The sequence below is a fragment of the Somniosus microcephalus genome, chromosome 32, assembly GCF_052327205.1.
Source record: "Somniosus microcephalus isolate GS21.2 chromosome 32, FLI_Smic_1.0, whole genome shotgun sequence".
Taxonomy (NCBI): Eukaryota; Metazoa; Chordata; class Chondrichthyes; order Squaliformes; family Somniosidae; genus Somniosus; species Somniosus microcephalus.
Genome location: NC_141018.1, coordinates 36,974,025 through 36,996,304, shown reverse-complemented (window position 1 = coordinate 36,996,304; position 22,280 = coordinate 36,974,025). Strand labels below are relative to the sequence as shown.

The 22,280-nt window shown below is 43.8% G+C and overlaps 1 protein-coding gene across 3 annotated transcripts in view; it reads right to left on the bottom strand.

The window, feature by feature from the left end:
- myo9aa (myosin IXAa) overlaps positions 1–22,280 on the bottom strand; it is a 285,301-nt gene that overhangs the window by 7,944 nt on the left and 255,077 nt on the right. For 2 of the 3 annotated variants that reach the window (XM_085972436.1, XM_085972435.1), the window contains 8 exons: positions 20,923–21,034; positions 19,212–19,273; positions 15,192–15,384; positions 14,554–14,682; positions 10,917–11,022; positions 10,531–10,662; positions 8,539–8,662; positions 2,309–2,326 (listed from right to left, as the gene is read on the bottom strand). In XM_085972436.1, the coding sequence (XP_085828562.1) occupies positions 2,309–2,326; positions 8,539–8,662; positions 10,531–10,662; positions 10,917–11,022; positions 14,554–14,682; positions 15,192–15,384; positions 19,212–19,273; positions 20,923–21,034 (876 nt within the window). The remainder of the gene's footprint in view (positions 1–2,308; positions 2,327–8,538; positions 8,663–10,530; positions 10,663–10,916; positions 11,023–14,553; positions 14,683–15,191; positions 15,385–19,211; positions 19,274–20,922; positions 21,035–22,280) is intronic. The other variant, XM_085972437.1, reaches the window with a different exon arrangement.

The following is a 22,280-nucleotide window of genomic DNA, read 5'->3' as shown; positions in this document are numbered from 1 at the left end:
TCTGAACCACAGATCAGAAAGATCCAAAGCTTGATCCCCAGTCTGTGCTGAATGAGCTGATCTTGGCAGGGTTCCTGCTCCCGATTATAATCCACTGGGCGCTGATTGAAGCACACGTGAGCATTGGGTGAGAATAGGACTGGACTCTGCGGTGATGCCCCCATAGTTAAATAGCCTGCAGTTATGGCTCACGCAGAACAGCAGCCACATCACGTACCCAAAAGTACGCAGTGCCAGGACTGGACCTCAGGGGGGAGTTATCTCTTTCAGAAGAGAAGGGGATAAAAATTAGAGGGAAAAATTGGCAAAAAAAACATTGGAGGAGAGAAGGTAAATCATGAAGTGGGCGATGGCCAGCTTTGTTTTTAAAAGCCTGTAGACTGTACGTGGTAGAGTAAAATCCAATGTTGCTCCTTCCACAATCACCTCCAAATCTACAGACTCACAGCTCCCTCCACTTTCCACTGACATTCTACAGCACAAACACCAGTACAAAGAAACTAATCAAAAAGTTTCAAATTCACAAGCTCAGAACACAGAGAGCCATCATTTTAGACACGGTGACTTGCAGCTCACAGTTACACAAGCTTTCTATTTACTCTTACGTTTCTTGGCAAGAAGTTTGCTTCTTAATTTATACTGTATCTTGATTAAGCTCTTTGATTTTAGATTTAAACTTAATTAAGTCTGATAGTTTCCCTCCCCTTGCCAAACATTAATTCCAAAATTAGGGTTAAATCCCAGTACGGTCAATGTCTGTACAATGCCGTCCTGTTGTGAAGCACTCGTCCACTTTCTGTTTGGCACAGAAAGCACTTCATCTTCTCTCTGTACTGAAGGGCAGCAGAGCACAGAGAGCACCTTGACCTGGGTCACATGCAGACAGCTGAATGGCGTGCGGGGCAGGATGGGGGGGCGGAGGCTCTGAGGATTCAGCAAATGATGCATGGCACCTTTTCATAGTGTTGCAATTTGTGAAGACAATTGTTCCGATTATTATTTTAAACATTTTATTTGTTTCTTCCAAAATTGTTACCCATTAGTTTTTTGATGACCAGCAGTTTTGTTTTTGATCTCGGAAAGCTGAGAGATTGGCTCACAGTTGATTTCAGCTGAATGCTGCAAATCAGAAAACCTAAATACAGTACAAGAGACAGGGCCAAGTTCTTCAGCTGGGGAGTGGCACTGGGTCACTGCTGTGACAAGCAGGCACCAGAGGTGGGAGGTTTCTTTGTCTCCGGAAGCGCGTCTTGAATCAGGAGTTGAGAGAATGTGATTTTCCAACATCATTTGAAGATTTTGAAAGCAAAGTTGCTTTTTAATTCATATCTAGATAAACAACAGCTGTCATACCAGTCACAGTTATGCAAAGGAAAACACCAGCATGACAGACTTACACACGGAAACCACAGGACATTCAGCAACAAAATCAAACCCCAGCCTGCTTCCAGTCCAGCAAATGGCCTGCCTCCCATCAATACCTTACTCCGAACCAGCAGCCTCAAAGGTAATGAACACAAGGCGAGATTAACACACTTAATAACAACCCAAAAAAAGTCATGTGATATTTTTTAAATCATTGAAATTTTTTGCACAGAAGGAGACCATTCAGCCCATGGGGCTTGCAATGGTGCTAGCTCCAAATTGGAGCCATCAGCTCGAATCCCATTTACCTGTTCTTTTAATTAGTGACCTCTCTTCATTTAACTGGGTGGCGCGGCAGATTAGTGCAACAGCCTTTCACCTCTGGGAGACTGGCTCAACTCCAGCCCAGACTGATGAGATGAAATCCGCCTCTGGCTTTAAGGGTCTACATGAAAAGAGTTCATCGCACTCCAGTTTCTACTGGGAACAGGCCACAGTCAAAGAATGCATCTAATTTGGTGTTAAATTGGAAGACAAAATGGTGAGATCTCTGTTCAGTGCTGCTCACATACCCGATTACCTGTGGAGTATTCCAGTGCAAATCACATCAGACCAAGGTAGGGAAATGTACAGCTCAGTCTCCGTCAAATTGGGATAGGATGAATTACCAGATGAAATTTAACTGCATGATATAAAACCTGACACCCAATTTTCAGGCTAAACCATAAAGAAGTGATTAGAAAATGGTTTCAGAATTGTTTTCTACATGATTCAGGACTATGTGGTAAGCAGGTTTTGTTGCATTTTAAAATCACATGCGGTGGGCATCCCTCATGCGCTGGAGTGGTTGCAGTGCTGACACAATCTTTTTGAAGAGCCATCACCAAGAAAAGGAGATCACTACAAGCACAAAACACAGACAAACCATTCGCTGAGAGATTACCTTTTTATTACCATTCGGCTGCATGGACGGCAAAGAGAAAACATGAAAAAGTTTCAGCAACTCTCTTACTGAACTCATTTCCAGAAAGACGGAGAGTGATGGTGAAATGGTGTGCGCCAAGATGATTCACTGCTAGCTTTAATCAATTCAATTCCACCCACTCATACTTTAGAGATATGCAATGGTGGTCATTTACGTTACTACTGCTGATCCTTAAACCTGTATGTCTTCAGGCCAAGTAATCAGCTCTTATTGCCCGTCACAGATACAGTGCTTCAATACTATGCATCTTATTACAGCATACCACAGCACGCTGGCATGATATAGGGCTGCCTAATATTTAACCTATTACATAAGTGTACTGTGCTCCTTTTTGCCCAATCCAAAAGTGGACAAGGCTAGGCTTGCGGCGTTTTAAGAAAAACACAATCACCTGAGCCTTGCTCACACCCACAGTGTGAACGTGTTTAAGACAATTTATAGAATTAACTTCCAGGAGCAGAAATGAATGCTGCAACTTGACAAACATTTTTACACAGTGCATGCGAGACCACATTTTTTTCAAAAAACTTCTCGTATCTCTCAAAAACTGGAAATTTATGGTCCAATTTTAATGGGCTGATTAACGGAGATCCCATCCCAAAAGCCGAGTGTTTAGTTGTAAAGTGGATAGAGCGGTGGTCATCCTTGAGCAACCTACTACAGAACAGTATTCCGAGAATTACAAGTGTTAATGTGGCTCCTCTGCTGGGGGGGAAGAGTTCATTTACTACAAAGCAACACTAGACACATTCAGAACCTGCTAAGACCCAAGGTTGCCTCCAATCAACAATGTTTAAATTTAATGCCAGTTGGATTTTCAGAGAGTCATTGGTTGGCAATTGAACCACAGAAGCTTGCCTTTTATTTAAAAGGGAAGGCCACTTAAATTCAATGATGCATTTTATCCACTTGATTACACCAGGTACTGAGAGTGCTAATGCTTTAAGCCCCGATAAAGTGAAACAGAAACATGTCATTCAAAGATCCACAACAATGCTATGTAATAGCTCTCCGTGCAAAGAAATTTGCCACAAAACAAAGCTTTAAATAAAGACAATCCCTGCTAAAATATTAAAAAAGTCAACTGGAACACACTGACTGGCCTTGTACTCTGAGCAAATTTGACAGGACTGTTCCAACACTAGCAGCTTCTATATTGGTTTTGTGGCATATTACCACTGCTGGCTGTGACCTGCATGTTTTGTACAGCCAGCAACAGCTCGAAGGTAAACATGTCAGACTCATCTAGGAAGGAAGCTGGGAAGACCCAAACGGATCTTGGGGTTGTTGTCAGTCCGTGCAGGACCCGCAAGTCAGGAGCCAGTGGCATCAGCACTCTGTTATCGCGAGGGACAGAGCTGATATAAAAGCAGATCACATACACGCACTTTCCAGCACAAGTGTCAGGATCATGATGAGGAGTGGGAACCCTGGCCACGTTTTCATCTCTCTATCGCAGGGGTGTCCAGGCCAATTGTAACACCCCAGCTGAGATCAGCGAACTCAACGCAGACTGGAACTTGAAACTGGTGTCCTCCTGGTCTGTACGGCTCAGCTACACACTGCCTTTGCATTTAAAGGACATTTTGTTCTTACCAAGCCATAAAGTTGGAAATAAATTTAAAAATATTATAAGCTCATTCTGTGCATCAGTGCTGGCCCCATAACATCGCTCTCATTTAAGCAATAAAATGTATGGACAAAGTGTGTAGTTATAGGAACTATCTATTCTGGAATGTACTGACGACTTTTAGGTGCCACTTAATCCAGTGTGTAGATAACTACTTAGTACCATCTACACACAATGTCTCTTAATCTCTCCTGCCTTCCATCTAGAGCCATCTTTTATTTCTTAACTTGTCCCATTACCATCTCCTTTTGCCTCGCACCATCTCTTAATGTCTCTTAATCTCTCCTGCCTTCCACCCTATCACAGACCTTCCCTTTTGTTCTTTCCTCCCCTCCCCCCTTTCCCTGCCCCCACACTTGCTTAAAAACCTGTTCCATCTCCAACTTTTTCCAGTTCTGACGAAAGGTCATCGACCTGAAACGTTAACTCTGTTTCTCTCTCCACAGATGCTGCCTGACCTGCTGAGTATTTCCAGCATTTTCTGTTTTTATTTCAGATTTCCAGCATCTGCAGTATTTTGCTTTTTACCATCTATACACACTTACTTGTCACCTCTGTGTCACAGCAGCGTAGATGTGACAAGTAAGCAAACAGAGGCTGTACAAAGTACCTATACAGTGAATTAAGTGGCACCTAACAAACAATATCAACTGTACAAGTACCAGCAGCATAAACCTGGAAGATCACTGATAGATGAAAAGGTGGCATGAATTGGTGTAAGCTTTCTAACACTAAATACACATGTTCTGGAAAAAAATTATTAAAGAAAAAAAACTTTTGCTGAAGAGCACAACTAATTAACATATAATAAATTTCCTTTACTTTAAGAACTTTGTGCAACGATCCAAAGGAACCAAGTGTGAAGGATGGATTACTGATCACTGTACAAAGGATGGTGTTCACAGTATGAAGGACAGCTAGTTTCTATGGTGAAACCACTATGAAAAGTACAGGTTTCCCCCTAACCCACTCAAGTTAAACATTTTCGGTGTTCACACATTTCTGATTTATAATATTTGATATTCATAGTTTACAGGAAATAAGAACATAAGTAATAGGAGCAGGAGTCGGCCATTCGGCCCCTCGAGCCTGCTCCGCCATTCAATAAGATCATGGCTGATCTTCAACCTCAAGTTCCCCTTCCCGCACTATCCCCATATCCCTTGGTTCCCCTAGTATCCAAAAATCTATCCATCTCGGTCTTGAATATACTCATGCTGGTGACCTTCTCTGGCCTCTTCGGTGCTGCAGTGGCTTCTTGCTCTTTCTTGAGTGGATTTTACACGTGGAAAGTTATCATTTGTGATGAACGGTAGAGTGGGAATGCTACAGTAGTTTGTGTAGTACCATCGCCCAAGGGATGTACTGAACGATACCAGAGTTCAGACACTATTTTATAGCCCCTTCACACTATAGCAGAACCACACTCCAATGGTCAAATAATCACAAAAAGCAACACTTAACAACAGCCAACAGAATCAGGTAATGCAGTCAACTAAAACTGAAGATCAATAACTCCAATCAGCATAACCCCCATTCTGTTCCAAGTCAACACACAACTGGGTCACTCCCTAGGCTTGGGGTAGACCATCATGTAATGAATGGGATCATGGACACGAAGCGGTGACATGGTGGGAGAAATACCTACCGGAATCGAACTGCGATTCATGCTCATGAATCTAACCGCTATTATAACCGGTTTCTATAGTGGAAAAGAACACGAAAAGTAGAGGATCAGGTTAGTGTGACCGTGCATTCAACAGGAACATGCAGATTGCAGGAAAAGGAATGTTTTTTTGTTCTGTGTTAGTTAATAGTTAGTAAAGAAAGAAAAGAATAATTTCTTGTTAGTATAATCATTTCTCAACTAAATTTAAGTATCAGTTGCTTTCATTCTATAATTTGCACACAACGGTTTTACTTCTCATCCTTCCCCATCCCCACATTCTCTCCTCCTCTCTCTCAAGATAATAACATTTGTTGGAGTGCAATTCCATAGCCACTGGCTGCCCTCTGGTAGCTCACCCAAGTGGCCAATCTTCATGTGTGAGCACAGACCAGGACTGTCAATAGGCTACTTAACTGTGGAGGGCCTCTCAGCCGAGCCTGATGCTGGCTTCACCTGATATTCACACACACGCACTGATCAACAGAAGTCACTGGGCAGCAATCAGGAGTGGGAACTCTTGCTGATTTTTAGCATACCTAACCCAGAGGTGCTGTAGCCAATTGTAGCTCCCCAAGACCACCCCAGCTGAGATCAGCTATCTCATACACAGACCCGGGACTGCAAGGTAGGGCCGTTACACAATAGGCCATTGGGGGAGATAAACCCTTCACTATTACAGTATTAAACTTAACATTTATTTGGATTAGTAACCCAATTTTTAAGAATTTCTGTAATGTTTTGCAAATAATCATTATTCAGCCCTCCAAAAGTTAAGTGCACCTCATGTTAAGAATGACAAGCTCGCAACAGACAGATAGACACAAATTAACAGGTAATGTGCAAGTTAATGTGTAAGGACAGCGATGTAATGGGTGATTTCACACAATTAAAACAGATTGGCAATACAAGAATTACCATCCCCAGCAACAAGGCGCATGGATAGAATGATTCCATCTTCAGATCAAGCAGTTGCAGAATATTACATATTACAGAACTGGTCAAGAGATTGAACATCTGGCTCAAAAAAGGCTGTTGGCCTCACTGCACGCTTGGACGAACTGGATCAAGCATGACGTTTAAAAAAGACCATGTGCACACATGTCAAATGGGACTGAATACGGCTATACGAATGTAAAATTACCCACCCCACATTTACACATACGATCATACTGCTTTATGCATGCATCAACAAACTGCTTTCTACTTCCACGATCAGCCCCAGGCTCACACACACACGAGAGATCAAACTCTTTTTCTCCCCACTAGCTTGCGGCCTTTTTAAACACTCGACGTGGGAATTGCACTTTTCAGTCTGGTTTTCATTTTGCAGAATTATTGGACAGACCAGTTGAAAACAAAGTGGCTGGTCACCCCAACTCACACTGGAACATAAAAGAAACTGAGTGGATTGGATAGTACAAGGAAATGGCAGACTACCCGACGAGAATCACGAGAGGTGGGAAAAAGAATGTTGGATCCTTTCTTTGATGATGTATTTCTCAATCTTTCAGGGATAGTTTCTTCTACATTTTGGGAATGGGAAGTCACACAGCAACAAGATGAGGTCTTTTTAAGCAACAGGCACCCCATAAATTTCCTTTTCATCTAACCTTGCACTGTGCCCGTAAAGGCTGTTGAACCAGGTTTAATTTCTGCTACTTCGTTAATTAGCATTATCTGGTAACAGAAGACAGCTGACTGCCTGCCAAAATCACAGATTCAAGGGTACGGGTAAAGCCTGGCAAAAAACAAGAGATGAACAGTTTAAAAATTTATCTCGAGGATATAACAGAACAAACACTGCGTGCAGTTTCCCGGCTCCAAGTAAATGAGAGCCATGGAAATAGGAGCTTTTACCCTGAACACTGTGCCACAGTGTGCCTACAGTCATGATTGCCACTACAGATGTGAGAGCTTTACTGCGAAAATAAATTTAAATGAAAGAAAAAGCTTTGCACAAGTTTCCTCTGCAACAGCTGGTGTCGTGATGCAGACTGCTGTCTATGGGGATCTGTCGGAACAGACTATTCCTGGAAGCGAGGCTCTCGAAAACGCTGTTCAATGTGGCAAGAATACCCTCCAACATTCTTTATTTCCACTTCCAGACTAACAGCTGAAAAAGAGCTCAGTGCATGTGCCCAGCACACCACACCGAGTCAGTAAATTCTGAACATTTTAGAGAGTGTAGGTGGGAGTGCCCAAATTCCTGTAATGTTTAGAAAGTGTCCGAGAGGCTCTACAGATCCCTTGATAACGTTTTAAACAGCGCACACCACACACTGGATTTATACTCCCGGTGTGAGTTTGCCTACCCAAGGTGGTCTCGCATTGCTCTGTACCAGAAGTCAGATTGGGATCTAATCCCATATTACTGTACAACATCGCTGTGAAACAGTAACTATAACTGCAGCCCGAGGCATACTACCTGTTTACTCAGGGTCACACAGCAGCATTCACTGCTGCCCTCTGCCAACAGTGCCCCTTCCCACACACAGATATGAAAACACAGATAAAAATCACCACGAAGCTGCATTAGACTAAACCAGACAGTCACTCAATCTTTGATGGCCTTAAGCACAACGACCAATTCACATGAACAGCAAACATGGTGCTACAACCTCTCAGAACAGCGAGCATAGATGTACATGCTGAATCAGCACCATGGTGGGATGCAGCAAAGACTCCTAGCATTCAGACAGACAGAATGAGAACACCACACCACCCAGACAGACAACCTGAATGGACAAGACTCTAATGATACTGGGATTCTGTGCAAATGCAAATATGTTGCTATATTATAATGCAATACCTGTCTCCATTCAATACATGAAGAAGAAACAAGATTGCAGTGTCACAGATCCGGATAAAATTCAAGTAAAAAGATCTTACTATTGAGCGTCGGATGAGCGACAGTCTGTTCTTGGCTTTGTTCTCTGCAAACTCCAGGCTGTTGATGTCCTTCAGCCGTGCTCGGTACTTGTTCATTTGCTCCACAATAATCAATTCCACACACCTGCAGGGATGATAAACAGACTTGCTAAGTATTCTATTTTTAATATACCTGTGGTAAAAGAACACAAGACCTTTTAGGAACAGGAAAAGGTCATTAAGATCAACAACCCCATTTCATTTAATCAGATCAACTCCATACCTTGTCACCAGATCTCTCAAGCCCTTCTCGTGCTCCAGAAACACAATTAACTTACTGAAGAACCCATTTATACTGCCTTCTTCACTGGCCTTCCCGGGTAACTTATTCCACAACTCTGCTTTTGGGCGAAAATGCTCTGCCCGACTTTCTTTCTTACTCCTTACTTCATTTTCAAAGTTGTGTCCCTTAGTATTTGAATCTTTCACCACAGTAAATTTCCCTGGATTCATTTTGTCAATTCACTTCAAGCTGTCTCCTTGCCCGCACCCTCCCACCGCCCGCACCCTCCCACCCCCCCGCCCCCTCCCGAAAAGGCACAGAAGAAATTGAACTGGCAAAAAATGACCTTGATGTTGGGAAGGAAAATGAGCTGACGAAGCAAATTACATCCATGGGGGTGCTTTGCTGCATTTGGCCAATTCACTAAATCTTCTCTTTTTCTATTTCAGCAACCAAAAATTAATGGATTCAAAACAGCCTTTGGTTTGCTTCCTTCAGATGATGTCATCACCTGGATGATTTTAGGACTTTGGCCTCCAGAGTCGTTGCACCCAATGTCTAAGGTGAACATAAAACCTACTGGTGAATTGAAGTATCAGAAACTGCTGGGACATGTACTTGTCCCTATCCAGGTTTCAGAAGTGCACAACCAGTAGGATATCATAGAATGGTTACAGTACAGGAGGAGTTCATTCGGCCCGTCGAGCCCGTGCCGGCTCTTTGCAAGAGCACTTCAGCCAGTCCCACTCCCCCGCCCTTTCCCCGTAGCCCTGCAATTTTTTTCCTTCAGGTACTTATCAAATTCCCTTTTGAAAGCCACGATTGAGTCTGCCTCCACCACCCTTTCAGGCAGTGCATTCCAGATCTGAACCACTCGCTGCGTAAAAAAGTTTTTCCTCATGTCGCCTTTGGTTCTTCTGTCAATCACCTTAAATCTGTGTCCTCTGGTTCTCGACCCTTCCGCCAATGGGAACAGTTTCTCTCTATCTACTCTGTCCAGACCCCTCATGACCTCTCTCAAATCTCCTCTCAACCTTCTCTGCTCCAAGGAGAACAGCTTCTCCAGTCTATCCACGTAACTGAAGTTCCTCATCCCTGGAACCTCGTAAATCTTTTCTGCACCTTCTCTAAGGCCTTCACATCCTTCCTAAAGTGCGGTGACCAGAATTGGACACAATACTCCAGTTGAGGCCAAATCAGTGTTTTATAAAGGTTCATCATATCATCCTTGCTTTTGTACTCTATGCCACTATTTGTGACTACTATTGACCTGTAACAGTTGCTTCCACTGGTAGTGATCTCACCCGTACACCAGGAAAGCTACAAGTTCAAACATCACTTAAAACAGACATCTCAAGTGAAGTACAGTAGTCCTGGAGAAATGAAGGACACACTGATTTGCATTTACATAGCACATTATCCCATTTCTCAAGCATCACAAACTGCTTCATATACATTGGAAATATTTTTTGAAGTATAGTGACTGTTATGATGTAGGGAAATGTGGCAGCCATTTTCAGACAAGTCATTGAATCCAGGATCAATCTGCCTGTCCTGCGATTTAACAAAGATCCCACGGCACCAGTTACCAGCACAAGGGGACAACCAGAGCAATTATTGCCACAACATTTTCTCCAATCACTAGCTTGTTTTCTTGGTCGAGCGTTGCACGATTATAACTTTTTTTGATATCAATCACAGTTTACATTAAGAAATGAAAGCATTCTTACGCAGTGGTTTTTGAAATATCTTGAACACTTTGTAATGGGTCTGTGGTATCCGGACATCGAAGAATACACGGAGCAAAGACGATGGCCAGAGCGTTCGAGGACATCCGGTTGGTATCTTCTTGTAGTGCGATTCTAGAAAGTGGGACAAATTAGCAGGGTGAGTGGGGGAAGAGAGTCATCCCTGCAGATAGTGTGTTTCTGGCACAAGATTGCTACAGTTCCAGTAGTAGGGAAATTTACTGTGCAAAATTTCCTTTTTGCAATTGAGCAGTGTCAAAGGAGTGTCTTTCACTCACACTTTATTTGTAATTATGAAATGTTACACCAGTCCTGTACTGCATAATTAAGTTTATCTGCATCCTAATGCATATCAGTCAAATATTTACCTTACAAGATGAAAGATGAGTCGTTCTAATGTGTTGATGTGAGTCCGTGACAACTGATCAATTATAGAGTACACACCTCGAATTATTTCCTTTCTGTCCTGTAGACCTGTGATTATACAAAATAATTTTTATCACATCAGAAACTGCATTTCAATCGTGTGATGGAAAATCACACCAAGGCTGAATGCCAGGCTGTAATTCTGGTAAACATCATTTACTTATATTGTGAAATGCTTCATCATACAGAACAAGAAAGTTCCAGGTCCCAGTCCTGTTCTGTGGCGAGTTAGCTAATTCGCCAATGCGGCAGTTGGATGTTACAATTAGCTTCAGCACCTCTGGGTTGGGGGGGGGCGGGGGGAGGAAAGAGGAAAATGAGCCAAAAGTCCCGTTCCTGATCATTATCATGCAACTTCAGCTAGAAAGTGCACGTGGACCTTGAGCGAGGAGAGGATCGAGTTCAGCAGAAACTCGGAGCAGGAGTGGTTCCCCGACCTCTCGTTGACTAACCTGCTGACACTCATATGAGGATAGGCCACTTGAGGTAAGGCACGAGAGGACTGCTGGCACTAGTAAAACTATACCCCAGCAACAATAAGCCCTTTCAGAAAGGATGGAGATGCAGGGGGAGGGAAGAAACATCAGATGGATTATATCAGATCTACAGGGTAGCACATAGGCTGGAACATGTTGCAAGACAGCAACTCAAATTTTGAGCAGGTTACTACAGTTACCTCAACCCGACCTTAACAACTGTTACAATGCAACAGAGGCTGCAATATGCATTTTTTTGGCGAGATGTCTTGATGGGCAATGGACAGGTGACTGCTGCTTGCATGATCATGTGACTGAAAAGTGACATATATCTGGAGCCTTCAGGTGTCTCAAAAGTGCTTCACGTACGATGAATTACTTTGAAATCCAGTGACTGTTCTTAGCTCGACAAACGTGGGAGCCATTTTGCTCCCAGCAAGATCTTATTATTAACAGTAATAACAGCTGGTGAGCAGGCCCAGGCGTTGGGCTGAAGATTGTCGGACAGGAGGAATGGTGGAAATGGAATGGCGGCGCGCACAGACGCAGCGGCTTTGCTTCTCCCAGGACAGTGCTATTTACGTTTAGAAACATAGAAACATAGAGATAGGAACAGGAGTAGGCCATTCGGCCCTTCGAGCCTGCTCCGCCATTCAATGAGATCATGGCTGATCTTACCAGTTCAGTACCCCGTCCCCGCCTTTTCTCCGTAACCCTTAATCCCCTTAGCCTTCAGAAATATATCCAATTCTCTCTTGAAAATATTTATTGAATTAGCCTTCACAGCCCTCTGTGGCAGGGAATTCCACAGGCTCACCACTCTTTGAGTGAAGAAATTCTTCCTCATCTCTGTTTTAAATGATTTGCCCGCTATTTTTAGACTGTGGCCCCTGGTTCTGTGCTCCCCGGCCATTGGAAACATTCTCTCTGAATTCAGCCTGTCCAGGCCTGCCATAATTTTATATGTTTCGATGAGATCCCCTCTCAATCTTCTAAACTCCAGTGAGTACAAGCCCAAACTATTTAATCTCTCTTCGTAGGTCATTCCCGCCATTCCAGGTATCAGCCTGGTGAATCGCCGTTGCACTCTTTCCATGGCAAGAACATCCTTCCGCAGATGGGGCGACCAAAACTGTACACAATACTCCAGATGCGGTCTCACCAGCACCTTGTACAGCTGTAGTAAGGTATCCCTATTCCTATACTCGAACCCCCTTGATATGAAGGCCAACATACCATTTGCCTTCTTAATCGCCTGTTGCACCTGCATGCTCTCCTTCAGTGACTGGTGCACAAGAACACCCAGGTCCCTCTGCACTTCCCCATCTCCCAATCTATTGCCATTTAGAGAATAATCTACCCTCCTGTTTTTACCCCCAAAATGGATAACCTCGCATTTATCCACATTATAGTGCATCTGCCACGTATCCGCCCATTCCCCCAACCTGTCCAAATCGCACTGTAGCCTCCTGACATCCTCATCAGAGCCCACCCCTCCTCCTAGTTTAGTGTCGTCAGCGAATTTGGAAATATTGCATCCAATTCCCTAATCCAGATCATTTATATATATTGTGAACAGCTGGGGTCCCAGGACAGATCCTTGCGACACCCCGCTGGTCACTGCCTGCCACTCCGAAAACGAGCCGTTTATTCCAACTCTCTGTTTTCTATCCGCCAGCCAGTTCTCTATCCACGTTAATACTTTGCCCCCAATCCCATGAGCCTTAATTTTGCATGATAATCTTTTGTGTGGAACCTTATCGAAGGCTTTCTGGAAGTCAAGGTACACCACATCCACTGGCTCTCCCCCATCTATTTTACCAGTTACTTCCTCAAAAAATTCCAGCAGATTAGTCAAACACGATTTACCCTTTGTAAATCCATGTTGACTCTGTCCGATCCTTTCCCCATTTGTCAAGTGCTCCGCTATTTTATCCTTAATAATGGACTCTAGCATTTTGCCCACAACCGATGTAAGGCTTACTGGTCTATAATTCCCTGCTTTCTCTCTACCCCCCTTTTTAAATATTGGGGTAACATTAGCTACCCTCCAATCCACGGGTACTGTTCCCGAGTCAATGGAGTTCCGGAAGATGATCCTTAGAGCATCTGCTATCTCCAGGGCCACCTTAACATTAACAATAATGTTAATGTTATTTGTACTGGACTCATGGGAGCTTGCAAGATCACATTTTGTTGTTCATGTACTTGTGCATTGTACAATGACAATAAAGTTGAATTATTATTATTATTATGCGTTCAGTTAATCTGTCTCTTGGTAAAGTTGACTGAAGGAGAAACGTTGGCCAGGATATTGGGAAACATCCCTGTTTTTGTTGGGTGCTGCCTACTTCCAGGTTGATTTCTCCGAAGCTCACCTCACCGGTTTCCCAAGCCCAATCGTAGAAAAAGTCAAACTTGTTCAGCACCCTGCCACTTTTACCCTAACCTGAACCATCACTTCCCATCCTTAATAATGCCTCGTCATGCCACAGCACAGTGACTTCAAAAACCCCATCCTTGTTTACAAATTCTTCAACTCCCCACCTCCAAAAGCTTCTTCAAAAACTACCTCTTTAACTGTGCTTTTGGACACCTCACCCCCCGCCCCCCCGCCACCTCTCAATTCCTTCTCTTCTCCTGCTCAGATTCCTTCCTTCCCACCACCCCTACCCCCCCAAGCCCAAATAAAGCACGGTGCAAAATGTTGTGAACGAAAGGCGCTACAAAGTGCGAGCTGATATCGTAGTACAAGGTCATGGGATTATAACATCCTGAACCACCAGATGGAACCTTAGCTTAACATCTCATCCAACAATGCAGCACTCTCTCAGTACTACACTGGAGTGTGGCTTAGGAAACCACAACCTTCTGACTGAGGGAAGAGCAACTAATTGAGCCAAAATGACACTTCAGATTAGGCCAGAAACAAACTTATTTTCCTGGATACATAGAGAATTGATCACTGCAGCTAAATATTACACTACAAGAAAAGGCCAGTGACCAGCTGAATGCTTTGTTTTCTTCGCTTATTTTGTGTTCTGCTGAAATGACTGAATCCATTTCTATGATTCAGAGAACTGGGGTTACAACTCCTGCTTACCCATTGCTCGTAGAACCTCATCGTAGAGTTCAAAGGTCATCAGCGGATTAGGAAGATCCCTCAGCCACTGTTTGAAAACACTGGCGATAACGTGAATGTTATATTCGTCCAGATTCATGCTGTTAATATCTGCAGGAAGAAATTCCAGTCAGTCCAGAAACAAAGAAATAGCAGATGGCTTTTACTCTCCCCCTCAACCTTCTACAACTAGAAATGTGAACCATCCAAGTCGCATATTAAAAAAAAAAAAATCATTCTCGGGATGTGGACGTCGCTGGCCAGGCCAGTATTTATTGCACATCCCTAGTTGTCATTGAGAAGGTGGTGGTGAGCTTTCTTTTTGAACATGCAGTCCGTGTGGTGAAGGTGCTCCCACAGTACTGTTAGGGAGGGAGTTCCAGAATTTTGACCCAGCGACGATGAAATATAGAAATATACCCCATCATCATTATAACTTTAGTTATAACCCTTGATAATATTTACAAAACTCTAGTACAGAGATGTCCATTGCACAGTATTAAGTTTTGTAGGATTCAGTTTTAAGTTTACGGATACCCAATGACCGCCGAACAGATTCCATGCTACTGAGCTGCGGGGACCTGTCAATGTACCCAGCTCCATTTGTAAACCTTCCTTACCCGTGTCCAGGCCCTGTTTGAGCTCCTTGATTTTGTTGGTCGATCCTGACTTTCGATAGATTCCCTCGGTATACAGGCCATGCATTTCAATGTAGTTGATCAGTTTCTCCACCACCAGCGGAACTGTCCGTTCGTCGTTGGTTAATCGGGAGACCTCCACTCCAAACTGCCGAGACGATAGCTCAGGGTCATACTGTAAGTCAATGAGAAAGACAAGTGTGAGACAGTGGCAGCCAAATGTAATTAGTCCAAATTCCTTCCATGTCTCAGCTGGTAGATCATGCTGCCCAGTACGAAGTGAGTAATAAAGAACAGGAGGCCCCAGATTTCATCTCGTCTGTTGAGTTAGCTGGCAGCAGGAGCACTATAATTAGCCTCAGCACTCGGGAATGGAGGAAAAAATAATTAGCCACAGGTTTTGATAATTATGTAGTAATTCCTCCTGGAAAGTGCACCTGTGTGCATACAGACGCTGGGTAAAGATTAGATTGGGTGCACAACTAAGCTGACTGCCAATGCTCAACATCTAAGGCTCCATGTGAAGAACAGCGATTTGGGCAATGTACTGATGGACAGCAGTACCATAGAACTACATGTTAGCAAGAGTCAGCACCTTCGGGGCAGGAATGGAGAAAATGGCATCGGTGGAGTGGACAGAAAACTCTTGCATCCCAAGCAAGGGCCACACACACAACCCAGATTAGTTTGTCAAAGACAAAGCGTGAAACACAAGCCTACTTACAGGGAAGCACTCACTGCTTTGAGTTATACCTCTTTGCAGACAGAATCTACTTCGGTTTGGTTCATCAGAATTGGACTCATCCAAGTTTGTCTCCACTTACACATCAATTTGCCCCTAAAGCGGGTGTGGATTGGACTATATCAGAACTATTGCCCCCTAAAATGTCTCTCACATAGGATAATAGGCATCCTTCATAAACCACACTCCAATTTCCTAACTTCCTCTACTGGTGGTGTCAACTCCCGCTCGATTCCCCATGTGCCCGTCACCCTCAGTGCTTTCTTCTCATATCCAGTTTGGTTCTGCATTGTACTACAAACAGGGTAACATGTTTAAATCTGTCTTTTTTAAAGAACTGACCAATATTATTGTGGTAAAGCAGCCACTTCAAAATCAACATTGTTTGCTGCTGCCTTTTCGATGTGTACCATAAGCAGAGGAAGTGTATGTTCAGCGCTAAATCAAACACCGACATCAAACAAGTAGGGTATTATGCATCGTTCACAAACCAATTTACAGCTATGAAGCTTTGACAATTTACACTGAGGAAAAAGGCTGTAAAATCCCCAATAAAATCCAGATAGGGAATTTTATGTTCTGGGCGTTTACTAATATTTTCAATGTAGGGCCACTTACTTGACTGCTTTACTGACTTTTACAGGGTTCCCTCTGTATCTTTTGCATTCAGATTGTTAAAATTCAACACCCTTGAGTAAAACCAATTAATTACCACAGGAAGCTGTTAATTTTATTGCTGTGCTAAATGGGATTTAGAATTTGTTTGCCGTGTACAGTATGTGGTGCAGAATTGAAGCCTGAAAGTACCTGCACTCTCCGTACATCTGCTTCTTAATTGCAGGGTAGGAAAGGTGCCAGCATTCCACTCCATCCAACACAAGATGCTCGGTCACAGCAAAGGCGAGATTCTCCCACCCAGCTGTGCTTGTAAACTACCCTATCTTTATTCCAATGGCAGCAGAGACCATTTTTATTTGTGTTTCTCGTAAGATACCATCATGTTTCTGTCTAAAAGTAAAAACACAGAGCTAGATTCTCTTACTCATATCAGTGGGAACCAGGAAGCACTGAACTCCCAGGCCTACACTGAGCACTGCGCCCCCACAACCCTTTCAAAAAAACATTCCCAGGACGTGTGCAGCACAAGATAGCACAATCCTAGTTACCGTGAAAAGGTGATGGTGGACCTTCGGTATCACTGCAATGTTTTTATAACTGAGTGGCTTGCTCGGTTACTTCAGAGAGCACACGTAGTGTGGAACTTGTTATGTGTAGGCCAGACTGGGTGGGGGTGGCAGGTGGCCTTCCCTGAAGGAAATGAATGAACCAGTTGGGTTTGAACAACGATCCAGCAGCTTTCAGAGCTATACTGTTCCTGGTGCCAGCTCATAAATTATCGCATTATCAGGGCCTCCTTGGCAAATATCAAATGGCCTTACATTGCCATTACATTGCTGCTGCCTTTTCAATGTGTACTGTAAGCAGAGGAAGTGTGTGTTCAGCACTAAATCAAACACCTACATCAAACAAGTAGGGTATTATGCATCGTTCACAAGCCAATTTACAGCTATCTACAAAGCTCCTTCAACAGCACCTTCCAAACCCATGACTTCTACCACTTAGAAGGACAAGGGCAGCAGACGCATGGGAACATCACCACCTACAAGTTCCCCTCCAAGCCACACACCATCCTGACTTGGACCTGTATCGCCGTTCCTTCACTGTCGCTGGGCCAAAATCCTGGAACTCCCTTCCTAACAGCATTGTGGGTGTACCTACACCATATGGACTGCAGCGGTTCAAGAAGGCGGCTCACCACCATCTTCTCAAGGGCAATTAGGGATGGGCACTAAATGCAGGCCTAGCCAGCGACGCCCACATCCCATCAATGAATAAAAAAAAACACTACCTATTTGGGGACAGGACTCTCTTCTCTCTCTTAGGCAGTCCCTCAGAACCGAGGATGACTTGCTTCCACATTAAAAATGAGTTCGCAGGTGACTGATGAGTCCAATGCGGGACCTACAGTCTCTGTCACAGGTGGGGCAGACGGTGGTTGAAGGGGCGGTTGGGTGGGGTGCTTGGGTTGACGTGCGCTCCTTGCGCTGCCTGCACTTGCTCCTGACCAAGAGACTCGAGGTGTTCGGCACCTTCCTGGATGCTTCTCCTCCACTTTGTGCGGCCTTGGGCCAGGGATTCCCAGGTGTCGGTGGGGATGTTACACTTTTTCAAGGAGGCTTTGAGGGTGTCCTTGAAGCGTTTCCTCTGCCCACCTGGGGCTCTCTTGCCGTGCCGGAGCTCCGAGTAGAGCGCTTGTTTTGGGAGTCTCGTATCGGGCATGCGGACGATGTGGCCCATCCATCAGAGCTGATCAAGCGTGGTCAAAGCTTCGATGCTGGGGATGTTGGTCTGAGCAAGAACACTGACGTTGGTGCGCCTATCCTGCCAATGGATTTGCAGGATCTTGCGGAGGCAGCGTTGGTGGTGCCTCTCCAGTGCTTTGGGGTGCCTGCTGTACATGGTCCATGTCTCTGAGGCATACAGCAGGGCGGGTATTAATGCTGCTCTGTAGACAGGACAGGACTATTTTCATAAACAAGGCTCACACAACAGTGAAGAGTCCCCAAAACCTCGAGCAGCAACATTACCTTTAGCAAAAAGAAATCTTATTTCCAGAAAATGTTCAAAGTACATTACCAATCAATCAGCATCTGATCGAGGATTATACCTAAAACTTTCAGATGCATATTGACCTACTACTCTACATTTACGATGTTGTCTGATTCTGTTCCAGCATTAACTTTGTCTCAAATTTTAATTTGTAATTTTTTTAAAAATGCCTCAGCAAACACTTGCAGTGTCCTCATCAGCCACGACCAGCGCAGGTTAGGTACCGAGTAAAGCTTCCGCTAGACTGTCACACTCTGCATTCAGGTAGGAGGGAAACTAAAATTATTTCTACTGCGCCTTAAATGTGCTGCAAGTAGAGTTAGAGGTATACCTACAGCTTATGTTACAACAAACCCATGGCCGCCTGCACTTTCAATGTACCTACATGTAATTGGCTATGTTCAGGGCTGTTTCTTTTGAGTTGTCAGTTTTTTTTGAAACTGTAGTTGGTTTGAAGTTGATGTGCATGACCCCATCGTGTCAGTGAGCACACCCTGGTAAAGTCTGAACAAAAAAGTCGATTTAAAAGTGCAAACTCGTCATTTACATAGCACTCCATAAAATGGATCAAGAGTGATGCTAACTCCTACCTTTTTAGAGCATTTGATGGTAGTTTTCAAGCAGCACTTCCTATGGCAGGCATACCGACACACTGAGACAAAAAGGGTGGACTAAGTTACAAAATTATTCCATGTGAACATGCACAGAGAGATTGCTATTAAAATTTAACACTGAAAGGTCTGTCACTCATTTGACTAGACCGTGCTTAAATGCAGTACAAACGATGGTGTAATACTCCAAACACCAACATCTGATAAGAGGCTGCCCCATTATCACACATGCATCTATACAGATAAATAAATTGGGCACAATTAAAAATTAGAAAGTTGTGTGAGGGAAGACTGGTGGAATTTTTTAATTTATTCATTCACGGGATGTGGGCGTCGCTGGCAAGGCCTGCATTTATTGCCCATCCCGAATTGCCCCCGAGAAGGTGGTGGTGAGCCGCCTTCTTGAATCACTGCAGTCCTTGTGGTGAAGGAGCTGACTTTGTCGTAGCTGTTTGGTACAACTGAGTGGCTTGCTGGGCCATTTCAGAGGACGGTTAAGAGTCAACCGCATTGCTGTGGGTCTGGAGTCACATACAGGAAACTCTCCTTTTACTGGCACCTAAATAACCGGAAATCTCTCTTAACCGGCAAAATTCAGGAGTAGGTTTTAAGTTTTACTTCCTATTAGTGGCCGTGTAACCGGGGTTCCTGGATCTGTGGCCGTGTAACCGGGCTTCCTGCACCTGTTGCCATGCAACAGGGACGCCTGGATCTGTGGCTGTGTATGGGGCTCTCGTACCTTAGTAAGTGTATCTCTCTGTAATCCGGACTTTTTGATCAACCGGCACCACACCGGTCCCGGATACAGAAGAGTTTCCTGTATAGGCCAGGCCAGGTAAGGACAGCAGATTTCCTTCCCTAAAGGACATCAGTGAACCAGTTGGGTTTTTATGACAATCTGGTAGTTTCATGGTCACCATTACTGATACGAGCTTTTTAATTCCAGATTTATTTAATTAACTGAATTTAAACTCCCCAGCTGCCGTGGTGGGATTTGAACTCATGTCTCCGGATTATTAGTCCAGGCCTCTGGATTACAGGAAACTTTGTGCTATCCGGCACCGACGGGACCGAGCTGCTGTCGTTCCCTCAAAACTGCCGGACACTCCAGAGTTAATGTTGAAAGATACGGAGATTCTTATTTCCGTATCTGACAACAAACACTGTTGCTTAGCAACAGCTTCTAAACAGTCGGGTGCAGCTGCAAGTGTCTGTAGCTAAAGCTGTTGCTATAGCTACAGACCTTGCAGTGCTTGACTGGGGAAAAAAAAGCAAAGAAAACAAACGAAAAGAATAAAAAACGGCTCCTGATTTTTGCCGGTGGCTCCAGCTTGCCGGATGGTTCACCTCCGGATAACTCAAAGTTTCCTGTACTAGTTCAGTAACATAATCACTGTGCTACCGTACCCCTATTTTTTAACCCAAACTATAATAGAGTTATGGAATAATTTGCCAGGGAAAGACAGTAGGCCATTGAGGTGGATAGTAGAAATGGTCCTATGGAGACAATTAAATGCATTTCTGGAGAGACAGCAGATCGTGGGATACGATGAGAAGGGATCGGAGGATATGGCGAGAAGGGACCGGGGATACGGTGAGAAGAGAGGGATCTATTAAAAAGTATGAATTTGTTGGACCCAAAAATCTTTCCCTGCTCTTAAATTCTGCTGCAATATCTCTAGGAACTTACACTTGCAGACATAGGCTCTGTCCATCATCCAGATAAGGGAGGAGCAGCACTCGCAGTAGGTGGGGATACTGTACTGTGTCGATTTGAAAATGTGACCATTGTACTCTTCCACCTGTAATCAGACATACTCGGGTCCATAAAATCATTCATATTTAAGGGCCAGCGATAAAGTATAGGTCAAAAAAGGAAATTGCATGCATCATTCCTATTACCTCAATAGAAAATCAACCCCAGCACACCTACTGCACTGGAACTATGGTTACACAAACTGCAGAGAGATGGAGCAGGATGATTCCCTAAAATAGATACCCTTAACTGTTGAAATAATACAAATGTGAAGTTTACTTTAACATAAATTGAACGTCCAAACACATTATCAAATTGGATTTAAAAAATACTGAAATTCTACAGGTGAGAAATGAGTCTAAGATATTGTTCAGGGGTTGCTGCTCTACAAATCCAATGCTCAGATAACAGACAATGGAGTTTTAAAGTTAACCCACAGGTATATGTTCATGTTGGATTACATGTTATAGATATGACCTTCCTTAATCTTTGACAATACTTTATTCAACAACAACATCCCGTATCAGTAAAAAGGCTGTTATCCAAACCGGCAGGGTGAGAGCAGAATAGAATCCACCAGGGCACTGACCCCAAAGATGAAAATAGGAGCTGCATCAGTCACACAATCCACCCAACACATCATATACAGTGCCTCGAACTGCGAGCATACAATGTTCTTTTGGAAAGAGGTGCCCAAGAGACCAGTTGATGTAATGAATTAAACACACACAAAATAAGCTGAAAGTACAGCAAGTCAGAGCGAGCCATGGGGCACGTAGGGACGGACCTTTGTATGTGGAGGCTGCACTACATTCAAATGAGAAAGACCCTATGTAAGGCAATTAAACTAACATTCTTCCTCAGAAATAAACTATCCCAAAATAATACAGAAAAGCAGAGTGGAGGGGACTTGACATTGAGAGCAGCTGCAAGCAATACAGCACCAAGAATGCCTGTTGGCTTGAGCTGTTAAATCAAGACATTAATCCTTTGTGAAAGCACGTAAATTACTCTATAGCTGCCCTGTGGACAGTGCCAAAGGAAACCTTTGCATATTGGATACAAAGTGACTGTAGCACCAGTAGAATGAGCTAAACTATTCTTGGTGAATCACAACCAGCTGAACAAGGCATGTGCTACTACACAGCAGAGTGTGTCAACATTTCCCAAGGCAGCAGCAAAATGAACATCACAGATGATGAACTGTAAGTAACAAGATGCAATACAGGTGAGGGACTGCAGAGAGAATACGGCCGTAAGACAAGAAAACCAACAATCAAGGTCAACCTTCA